At 38.0% G+C, this 12,358-nt stretch overlaps 1 protein-coding gene across 3 annotated transcripts in view; it reads left to right on the plus strand.

The window, feature by feature from the left end:
- Positions 1–12,358, plus strand: part of C16H1orf21 (chromosome 16 C1orf21 homolog) — a 242,347-nt gene that overhangs the window by 125,786 nt on the left and 104,203 nt on the right. For all 3 annotated transcript variants that reach the window (XM_024976541.2, XM_024976540.2, NM_001081547.1), the window contains one exon: positions 3,019–3,113. In XM_024976541.2, the coding sequence (XP_024832309.1) occupies positions 3,019–3,113 (95 nt within the window). The remainder of the gene's footprint in view (positions 1–3,018; positions 3,114–12,358) is intronic.

Below are 12,358 nucleotides of genomic sequence, written 5' to 3' on the forward strand. Positions count from 1 at the left end.
AAACAGTTGTCTTTAGTTTGATGGAGCTGCCCCTCTCTGGTGTGATCTGAGGAACAAGATCACACCACAGCAGGGCTTCTACCCCAGATATATTTTGACTGGCATAGCCTGCAACTATTTACACAGAGAGAAGGGGGAGTGGGTTTGAAATGGGGTGTTAGCCTACTGTTTCTGACGTGCATTTTAATAAGCCACCTGACAAGATCAACGAGAAGAAAAGAAAAATCGTGAACAGGTGTGAGGGAGCCGGAGGAAGACGGTCTGCTTTTCACTCCTCTTAATCAAGTTGGCACGTTGTTCTGTCTCCAGGACTCTCTGGTTGTTAACAGTGGCTCTGCTAATTCCCTCCAGTGTGGGATCTGATGAAGGGGGCCTAAAATCCCCCACGGATTCCCCTGTGCCCCAAATAAGAGGAAAAATGGATTTCTGTGGTGGTCATGTCACGGCCATCGCCTGAAATGCTCTGTTCATCCACCCAGAGTGTCATTCATGAAGGCGGCATTGCCATGGAAATGTGTGACACGTTGGTTGACAAGTTGTCTATTTCCAGATGGGCATCTTCATCCCCAGCATGAGCCTTTGAGAGATTTGACAGACTGTTTTTAAGTCTTGGCTTTGTACAGGCTGTGGTTTATCTTCGGGCCTTGCTGGCTTTTTGTTTCACACTGTGATGGATTTTGTGCAGTGTGTTGTGTAAGTAATAATGATAGGTCTGGCTTTGCAGACGTGGCTGTTTGTTTTTTTCTTTCTTTTTTATCCAATCATAGCGTGTTCCATGAAATTGGCATTGGCTAGCCATCCGTGTTTGTTAATGACACACTAAAACCTATCCTCTTTCTAAACTGGTGATGTTATAGAAAGTCTGTATGTGGGATAGTGCTGCCTTGAAAGTCATTTTCTTCATTGAAAGGAAGTATTAGAAAAATATTAATAGTTTTTCTACTACTTTCAATTCAGTTTTGTTTCCTGGATGGATAAAAAGAGAATGAAGGTTGAATATCACTCCTCTGTTTAGAGAGTATCTGCTATGAGCTGTTGCTTGGTATGGGAAGGGACAGCTGGCAAGGCCCTAGGAGAGACCTTTTACTGTGCTGCAAGCAGAGGCCATCTTTTGGAAGGCTCTTTCAGAAGGTTCTGCTTAGGACCTAAAATGTGCTTTTCCCATCTTATCACATGAGGTTGTGTGTCCTCTAGACAAAATCATAGTCTGCTGGAATTGTGTTTTAAAAAAATAGGTATGTGTATGTGTAATTTAAGTAATCAGAGACTCACCATAAGTCATTAACATCATAATTTAGTTAAGTTAAATGTTAGTAATTATCCCAGTGAACTATCATTTATAAATATTAATGTTCCAAACTGAAGTTAGGGAGTCCCTCTTTAGCTATATTTTCCCCTTTATTTTTATCTCTATATAATTGTACTGGAGGCATAATTAGTCAGTGTCTTTTCTTTTCAATTAACAAGTGCTTTTCCTACTTCTGAGTAAATAATTCCTAATTAAATGCACCAATTTTATTGATTTACTTTCATTTTTTTTCTCTTCTGCATACCAAATTGAAATGTGAAATTCTTACACATTGTAATTGTGGATCAGAACCCACTGATTAACTTGTTAATACATTTAGGATGTGGTATTCCTAAAGGACTCATTACTGTAAACTTGTACCACTCTTTCTAATTTCTTTAGAAAGAAGCAGGATCAATAACTACCTTGAATTGTCAGAAGGAAAAAACAATTGGCCTCTGAATAGGGAGTCTTGATTCAGAAATGAGAAAATATATTACTTTCATAAGGATGATAATTTTGAGAAACATCAGAACAGCATAATTACTAAAGAAATATTACCATAACAAACATCTTTGGGGTATAGCATATTGAGGGATAGTATGAGGAAGCCTGAAACTATTTTGGAAATGGTATTATAAATAATAAGGTAAGAAATTATGTAAGAATATAGGCATTGTAGCAAATTAACTGTAGACAATAAGAAACTATGTAGCAACTTCCTAGTGATAGATATCTATCTATTAGGTAGCCTGTTCTATACATTATTCCATGCCCTTTGCTAGGCAATCATCATTTTATTGGTTGATGAGATTTTCTAATTCCATAATGTCTGTGATTTTTCTCCCCACATACTAAAGATGACTCAAAGTCACGCCTGTTTTTGACCTTAATGTACCCATGTCATTTCCTGGTGACAGAAATCTGGTGAAAGTGTCAGCATTGTCGTCACCAAACCTCTCTCCTGGAAAAGAACTTTAATTGCAAGTTTTCCCAAGTTTGACCTATGCTGTGTTTCGATATTGGAATTTGTTGCACTGTCTTTCTCTGGCTGTTGCAAAGTCCAGGTCCTGTCCATGGCCTACTCTACTCTCCAGCCTTGACTGATACACCTACCAGTTAGAGCCATGCTCCTCTCGTGTGTGACTTTACAGAGAGGTTAAGAAAAAGTCTGTATATATCATATGAAATTGTTGCAGATTGTTGCACATTTAATATGTGAATAAATATGAAAATTTCAACTTCCAGTTGTTTACATCTATTTGTTGATCAGTCAAGCCCATTGCTTTTGCTTTGTTTTTTCTAAAGAGAAAAATTTAGGTGTGAATGTACTGTATAACACTGCTGCCACAGGTATTTTGAACTAATATTCTCATGGAGGAAAATCTCCGTAGATCATTATGTGATATGCCCTATTACATATAAATTTCAAATAGTCTTTGGAGATGGAACAACCTCCGTTTCCACTAACACCGTCTGCTCTCTGTAAAAGGACCAGGCAGTGCCGGTTTCATAGCTGCCTTCCTGATGCTGAACTTTTCCCAGTGGACAGAGGAGAGCACTTCATAAAAAGAGCTAGTTAAGCATCTTCCAGATTGTTTCAAATGAACCATATATAAAGACCACAGGGAAAAAGGCTCTAACAAATTGTGCTGTTTGGCTTTTCTTACTGACACTTTCTACCATTATGAAAAAAATTATAGAATGTCTTTTCTGTTTTTGGCACTCAGATGAGTATAGGATCAAACCGGTGGAAGAGGTCAAATACATGAAAAATGGGGCAGAAGAGGAGCAGAAAATAGCAGCCAGGAACCAAGAAAACTTGGTAAGAACTGCATTTCTTGTATAACAATGAATTTTGGTGACAACTTTATAATAAAATCTGCACTGCATGTTTAAACTGCAACATAACGCTCCAGTGTAAGATTTCTTGAAAATGCCGTTGCTATTTATAGCTTGCCTGGAAGCTGCATCATTTACTCCTGTATCCTGTTTGTTTTCAAACAAACCCTTCTTTAATCTTGATAGAGGATGCTCCAAGAGAAACAGCAAAATTTTTAATGTTTCAAAATGATTAAATTTAAAGGAAAAATCATGACGTAGGATTGAGTTTTATGGGGGGAGGACCTTTTTTTTTTTCCTTTGCATCCTTTAACTCAATGCAGATCAGAGTGAATGGCTAAGTTTCATTATTGTTGATATGTGGTGTTTTAAGAAAGTTGCCTTTCAAAGGAAAATAAGATACATAGAAGGTAAGTCTTTATCAAATAGTACTTCACATTCACAGTGTTATGATATTACGGGTTTTGAGTGAATGTGAGAATTCTAATGACTGAAACAGATAGTTAGAAACCTCTTCCTCTAAAACAAATCAATAAACATGTTGCACCTTAATATTTCATCTCTGAAAAAACATTTAGTAAATTATCATATTAGCTGATTTCTTAAGAGATTACAGATTGTTAAGAATATGCATTTATTCAGTTGTGTTGGAGCAACATTGTTTTTCTCTTTTATTTTGGGATTAATTACTGCTATTTTTTCATGTTTCAGTGAATACATTTTTAAGAAGCTTGCAGTGTCATAAATATTTTCACTTGACTTAAACTCCTTTTTCCGTGTTGTGCTTTGTTTTTGTTTTTATGATTTCTGCTACAGCAGAGGGAGTTGGCAGAATGTTAACCAGTGCTCATGAGTATTTAAGGCTGTCATTTTCCATGATACACTAATGAACATAATAGGCTCATTCTTTTTCCTCTATTCTTTTCTGAATATAGAACCTATGACTTGCAGTACTCAAGTATCAACAACTGAATATTTGAGATAATTTTAAAGGAGCCAAAATACTTTGATAAAATTTTACTTCATAAACGGGATTTGGATTTTAAGGTATCCTTTAAGTCACAGAGGTTCATCATACCTTACGTTTTAACATCAACAGTTAAATTGATCCTGGGTGTTCATTGGAAGGACTGATGTTGAAGCTGAAACTCCAATACTTTGGCCACCTGATGCAAAGGGTTGACTCATTTAAAAAGACCCTGATGCTGGGAAAAGATTGAAGGCAGGAGGAGAAGGGGATGACAGAGGATGAGATGGTTGGATGGCATCACTGACTCAATGGACAGGGGTTTGGGTAGACTCTGGCAGTTGGTGATGGACAGGGAGGCCTGGCGTGCTGCGGTTCATGGGGTCACAAAGAGTCAGACATGACTGAGCGACTGAACTGAACTGAACTTAAATCCAGAAAAAGGTAGCTACGACTAAACAGTGAAATTAATATTATCAGGCTTTTTATATAGAAATTGTTGTGCTTTGAATAGATACATGGAATATTTGAGTAGCTGAAACATCAGTGGTCATTTTCCACTCTGTTTTACTGAAAATCAGAGTTTGTCCTTGCTTGATATAATTTCATCTGAAGTTATAAATCTCATCTTGAGTAATAGTATTTCCATTAAATGCAATGGAGACACTGGTGACCAGTTAGCCAGTAGCTGTTTCTTAGATGTAACTGTCTACTTTCCATGTTTGTATCTCTGAAATCCTAAAGAAAGCAATGACTTTTATCTTACAGCTTGTGAGTTCCTCCTCAGTGTTGTTAGGGCCAATACAACTTTTTTTCTTTCTGTCCCAGTTTCATAATCTGTAGACTCCTTGAGGCTAGTATTCTTTTTCAGCACTGTGGCCAAAGTTGGTGCGAGTGCTTTTCCATGCAGACTGAATGGGGAGATTCAGACAAAGAGAAATCTCTGATCTTATTTATTCATGGATTATCTATGCCAACCCCACACTTTTTTACTCTGCCCTTCAATCAGAGTCCAGACTAATAAGACGAGTTTTCAAGTATCTAAAGATTTAGAAGGAAATGGGGAACTAAACGGTTGTTTTTGGTTCTGAGATTTGTAGACTGCTTCACAAAATTAAATGATTTTCAGTTATCTGGAGGTATGTTACCCTTATCACCTCCATGTTGGGGGATGCATAATTAAGTACTAACCATGCATATCATTTGAGAAAACAAATAGCCTCCTAAATTTGAAGCTTACATTGGAAGGTGGATAAGAAAGACTTAGCAATTCTTTATTTTTACACCCATTAAAATAATCTGAGAGTCAAGATGTTCTCATGTTTCAAAGAATGATTTTAAGATGTAGCTTGAAGTATTTTTTAAAAGATTTTTTGTTTACCCAAATTGTTGAAACTAAGGGGAGTTGGCAAACATAACCAAGGCATATGGCATTATGGTGACAACCGTGGGCTCTGGAAGCAGAAATTGCTTTGGTTCAGATTTCAGCTCTGCCACTGACTCGTTGCAGAATCCAGTCACTTCACTTCTGTAAACCTCTGCCCATCCATTGAGGGAAAAGACAGTGCTTCATGGTGTTCTTGAAGGATTACAGAAGATGGTTGTTATAAAATTTTGAGTGCAGTGTCTGGGACAGGTGAGAGGTGATTAAGTGAATATTTTAGGTTAATGCCAGTGGTACGTTGTGTTTTTGAAATCTCTTGCTCTGGAACTATGAAATTACTTAAACGAATTAAGTTTTGAGTACCTGTTATGCACAAGGCCCTTACATGTATTGAGAGACACTGTGTCCTTAAGGTCATTGTTCTTAAGGAGATTACAGTAAAGTTGAGAGGAATGTTCAGGTTGACCAGTAGCTTATTGATTGCCTCTGTGTACAAGGCTCTGTACCAAACTCTTCAAACAATCACAAAAATAAGGAAACCACTGACCCTCACCACGAGGACCTTGTACTGCAATAAACAAGGTAAGTACCAACTCAGTATAAATAAAGCAGGGTTAGATAAATAAAGCAAGACTGACTCCAAAAAGGCAATACAGAGACCTGCTGATATCAAAGGAGGCAGCTATTTTGTCTGTGTGATATCAGGACCTACTTCGTGAAAGAGCTGGCCTTTAAAATGGGCCTCAAAGGATAGAATGAGGAAGAGTGCCCCAGGTGGAAGTAGCAGCGATGGAAAATGCAAGATGTATTTAATAAAAAGCACATCGTCCTATTTGACTATGGAGTGGGAAGAGGCAGGCGAAGGCGTCAGTAGATGAGCAGTGGTGAATTAGAATCAAAATGTAGATGGGGTCATACATAAAGCTTTGATGTCCAGTCAATGGCACCCCACTCCAGTACTCTTGCCTGGCAAAAGGAGCCTGGTAGGCTGCCATCCATGGGGTCGCTAACAGTCAGACACGACTGAGCAACTTCTCTTTGACTTTTCACTTTCATGCATTGGAGGAGGAAATGGCAACCCACTCCAGTGTTCTTGCCTGGAGAATCCCGTGGACAGAGGAGCCTGGTGGGCTGCCATCTATGGGGTTGCACAGAGTCGGACACGACTGAAGCGACTTAGCAGCAGCAGCAGCAGCAAGAGATCCAGAATAATTCAGTGGATTCATGGGAGCCTTTGAAGATTTGAAGGAAGAGATTGGCCACATGAAATTATGATTCAGGAAAGTTATGTGACTTCAGCAGGTATAATATGGACCAGTGTGGGAGATCATTCATAATAGTTTTTGTAAGAGATAATGTGCCTGAATCAAGGTGGTGACAGGGAGAATAGAAAAGATTGAACAAAGTTGTAATAGAAGTAACAGAATTTGACAGCTCATTGCCAGCATTAAAGTAAGACTGAAGAATCAGGAGATAATGATAGTAACAAGACTGTGACATCTGAAAAGATGACCAGTGGTGATGAGAATAACTAGTGACCTCAAGGAAATGATAAAATTACTAGGAAGACTGTGTTTGATGAAAATACAAAGTGTTCATTCTTTCATTATTCATTACTCATTCTTGCTCACCCTTGAAAGATCAGATATGGTCCACAAGACAGAAAGTGAAGCCTTCACACATATGACAGTGTAATAAGGGCACCAGGATCTTATAAGCTCTGTGCTTTGGGGGCTTCAGAGGCATATGATGTAAATCTCACCCTAAGGAGCTCACTTTCTGGTAGCAGATAGAAGGCATGTGACCTCAATGACCACAACTCAAGGTCCATTGCAAATGTAGAGATTGGTTTTGAGCTAGCAAAGATTTAGGAACTTTCAGAATATCCATGCAAAGGAGTCTAGCAAAGTCCACACCCATGAGTGTGTGGAACTTGTCGCCAGGGACATGTTAGGTATTCGGTATATTTTTGTTTGCTTCAGTGGATGAAGGAATATATAAATAAGAGTCATTGGATCTCTAGGTCCAACTATTAGTTTGTATCTAGTAGTTGCTCGATAGTATTTAGATTTCCAGGTCACTCGGGCACTTTGACCACATTTTCTATGGATGGCAGGGATCATGCAAGTTTTCTGTAGCTGATGATGAATCACTTATTTATCAGTAATTTATATAATCAGTACAAAGATGTGCATTCATGCAATTTTCACCATTGTTGAGCACCCATGTATTTCATTTTAGTTCTCTCAGATTTTAATTCCTTCTTCAGGAAGATGGTATAAAGTAGTAACATTGGCTTTGGAGATTATACATAAACATATATCAATATGGATCTTAGGTTATTTCTAGCTTTAGAATTTTGGTCAAATATCTGAGTCTTCTGAACTTCAAGTTCCTCATCTGGAATCCGGGAGTTATGAAATTATTGAAGTAGTAGAAAAGAACATAGGTGAATATGTTTAGAATAGGGGGCTTTCTTAAAACATAGAAAGTAAAAGCCATGAAGAAAGAAAAATAGTTTATTTCATTAGATCAAAATTAAGTACTTTGTATGACAGTCAACTACAAAAAGAAGGAGTTAATAGGTTAGCAACAGTCTGGGAGAAAATATTTATGACATAAAAGTCAAAGGACTAGTACAGAGATTTCTGAAGAACACTTGTAAATAATTAAGAAAAAGATAATCCACTAGAAAAATAGGTAAATGAAATGAACAGATGGTTCACAGTAGTGGATGTTGGGCAATAACATATGAAAAGGTGTTCCACATCGCTAGTAGAGAGACTACTTACTCCCTTACCCAACTTGCTGCATTAGAAGACTCTGAAAAATGCTGACTTCAATCCAGAGTGGGCTCACTGGATGGCTGCTGGGCTACTCTCTAGGACACCTCTGTGCTTTTGCTCTCTGAGTTAAATATGTGCTTTCCAAGAGCCAATGTGATGCTTTCTAAACCTGTTTATACTGGATGAATGTCACTGTAATTATGTAATTCAGTTAAGTAACGTGTAAACCAATGAAACACAAGTGTGGAAAGAGAGCTCTTTTTGTAAAAATTAAATGCTTTAGAAAATCTTGATGAAGGTACATTACTAAAAACTTGTGGCTAAATTAAATTAAATTCTGCACTCAGAGTATTTCACGAGGCTTTTACATTCTCACTTCACTTAAGATACCAAACCATGGAGTCTTCGATGTACATTCCAAGAGTGTGGCTAATGCAGAAAGTATATGTATGGCCCCTGACAGTGATCCCTTACTTGAGAAACTTTGTTCCTATATCAGAAGTTGGGAGGGGAAATGCACAACTGTGTATTTTAAAGCAAAGAGCATGCTTAATGTATATATACATTTTTTTATATTGCCCTACTTTAGCTCACTTTATCATTTAATTTCCAGTCCAGATGGTGTAGCCTAATACAATTTGTATTGTAATGAAGGGAATGCGTACTAAAACATGATTCCTTAGCTTGGCAAAACTTTGAGATTGATAATATCAGATTTTGGCGTGGCTGTAGGAAAGTATTTATTCACATACTAGTGGTAAACATCTTAGAGGACAAGTTAGCGGTACCTATTCAAACTTAAACATGTGCTCAGCATCACCCAGCACTTCCGTATCTTGATATCCACCCAAGCAGCTGCCCCCGTGAATAAGAAAGCTTGCACAAGACTTTCACTGCATCATTTTTATTAGTGAAAAATTGAAATAACTTTCATACTATCCCTAGAAGAACAGTACAGGTACAATACATATTCACACATGCTTAGTCATGTCCTACTCTTTGTGACCCCATGGACTGTAGCCCACCAGGCTCCTCTGTCCATGAGATGTCCCAGGCAAGAATACGGGATGGGTTGCCATCTCCTTCTCCAGAGGATCTTCCCAACCCAGGGATCGAACCTGTGTCTCTTGCATCTCCTGTATTAATAGGCAGATTCTTTACCACTGTGTCAGCTGGGAAGCCCAAAGCTGTAGTACATTAGACAGCAATTTAAAAGAATGAGTTAGAACTTATGAACTGTCAGGGAGAAATACAAATGGTAAATTGGGTATGTATATATGGTACTGTTCACTTTTTTTTTTTTTAAGTGAAGTATAATAGCAACACTCTACACTTTCTATAAGTGCTCATAAATGTATAGGGATCCATAGAAAAACCTGCATGGATATGTCCCTAACTACTATTAGTGGGCCTCTGAGTTAATAGTTATGGTTACTTATAACCATACTTACAGTTAATAAGTATGGCCAGGCTCAGCATCCTCCTCTATAAAATAGGGATAATAACTGAACCCACTTTAGCAGGAAGTTGTGAACATTTAGTAAGATATTCCAGTAATCTCTTAGCACAGTTTCTGGCATAGAAAACACCACTGTTGGCTGTTGTCAACAGTGGAATTAGATTGGGTGGGAAGAATGAGAAAGGATTGGGCATGTTGGAAAAGGGGGTTTTTATCTTTCTATTTAATATTTTAATTTTTTTTATGTATATTATATTTTTTTAATTTTATTTAATTTTTAAACTTTACATAATTGTATTAGTTTTGCCAAATATCAAAATGAATCCACCACAGGTATACATGTGTTCCCCATCTTGAACCCTCCTCCCTCCTCCCTCCCCATACCATCCCTCTGGGTCGTCCCAGTGCACTAGCCCCAAGCATCCAGTATCGTGCATCGAACCTGGACTGGCGACTCGTTTCATACATGATATTATACATGCTTCAATGCCATTCTCTCAAATCTTCCCACCCTCTCCCTCTCCCACAGAGTCCATAAGACTGATCTATACATCAGTGTCTCTTTTGCTGTCTCGTACACAGGGTTATTGTTACCATCTTTCTAAATTCCATATATATGCGTTAGTATACTGTATTGGTGTTTTTCCTTCTGGCTTACTTCACTCTGTATAATATGCTCCAGTTTCATCCACCTCATTAAAACTGATTCAAATGTATTCTTTTTAATGGCTGAGTAATACTCCATTGTGTATATGTACCATAGCTTTCTTATCCATTCATCTGCTGATGGGCATCTAGGTTGCTTCCATGTCCTGGCTATTATAAACAGTGCTGCGATGAACATTGGGGTACATGTGTCTCTTTCCCTTCTGGTTTCCTCAGTGTGTATGCCCAGCAGTGGGATTGCTGGATCATAAGGCAGTTCTATTTCCAGTTTTTTAAGGAATCTCCACACTGTTCTCCATAGTGGCTGTACTAGTTTGCATTCCCACCAACAGTGTAAGAGGGTTCCCTTTCCTCCACACCCTCTCCAACATTTATTATTTGTAGACTTTTGGATCGCAGCCATTCTGACTGGTGTGAAATGGTACCTCATAGTGGTCTTGATTTGCATTTCTCTAATAATGAGTGATGTTGAGCATCTTTTCATGTGTTTGTTAGCCATCTGTATGTCTTCTTTGGAGAAATGTCTATTTAGTTCTTTGGCCCATTTTTTGATTGGGTCATTTATTTTTCTGGAGTTGAGCTGTAGGAGTTGCTTGTATATTTTTGAGATTAGTTGTTTGTCAGTTGCTTCACTTGCTATTATTTTCTCCCATTCTGAAGGCTGTCTTTTCACCTTGCTGATAGTTTCCTTTGGTGTGCAGAAGCTTTTAAGGTTAATTAGGTCCCATTTGTTTATTTTTGCTTTTATTTCCAATATTCTGGGAGGTGGATCATAGAGGATCCTGCTGTGATGTATGTCAGAGAGTGTTTTGCCTATGTTCTCTAGGAGTTTTATAGTTTCTGGTCTTACGTTTAGATCTTTAATCCATTTTGAGTTTATTTTTGTGTATGGTGTTAGAAAGTGTTCTAGTTTCATTCTTTTACAAGTGGTTGACCAGATTTCCCAGCACCACTTGTTAAAGAGATTGTCTTTAATCCATTGTATATTTTTGCCTCCTTTGTCAAAGATATTAAAAGAAAATTGTTGCTGTTCAGTCATTCAGTCATGTCTGACTCTTTGTGACCCCAAGGACTGCAGCACACCAAGCTTACCTATCCTTCACCATCTCCCAGAGCTTGCTCAAACTCAGGTCCATTGAGTTGGTGACGCCATCCAACTATCTCATCCTCTGTTGTCCCCTTCTCCTTCTGCCTTCAATCTTTCTCAGCATCAGGGTCTTTTCTAATGAGTTGGCTTTTCACATCCAATGTATTGGAGCTTCAGCTTATAAAAGAAAATATGAGTATATTATTTGTGTGATTTGAAATTTATTTTGAGGGGGATAATAATAAGAAAACTTCAGTAACAACTTGGATATTTGGAATCTGTAATGTAAGATTATATTTTCTTACTATTTTAAATATCCTCAGTTTTTTACCATTCCCTGATATCTGATTAATAGCAGACAAGCTCAAAGAGCTCAAGGAAACTCAAGGACTATCCAGCTTCCTTTTATGTAGGTTAAGTTTTGCATATAAATAATTTAAGAGTAAATTATGCCAGTCTTGACAGTATTCAGTCCCCTTGCATCTCTAAAGACAAAAAACATTCTAGTTTTAGTTTTGAGGATTTCTCTCTCACTGTATACCGAAACATGCTCATATTTTCCTTGATTAACATTTGTCATTCTTGAGCTGTTCTCCCTTCAGTTGAGTTCAGTCACTCAGTTGTATCTGACTCTTTGCAACCCCATTGACTGCAGCATGCCAGGCTTCCCTGTCCATCCATCACCAACTCCCGGAGCTTGCTCAAACTCATGTTCATCGAGTCAGTGATGCCATCCAACCATCTCATCCATATCATCCCCTTCTCCTCCTGCCTTCAAGCTTCCCTAGCATCATGGTCTTTTCAAATGAGTCAGTTCTTCGCATCAGGTGGCCTAAGTATTGGAGTTTCAACTTCAGCATCAGTCCTTCCAATGAATAT

Source organism: Bos taurus, chromosome 16 (assembly GCF_002263795.3).
Source record: "Bos taurus isolate L1 Dominette 01449 registration number 42190680 breed Hereford chromosome 16, ARS-UCD2.0, whole genome shotgun sequence".
Lineage (NCBI taxonomy): Eukaryota > Metazoa > Chordata > Mammalia > Artiodactyla > Bovidae > Bos > Bos taurus.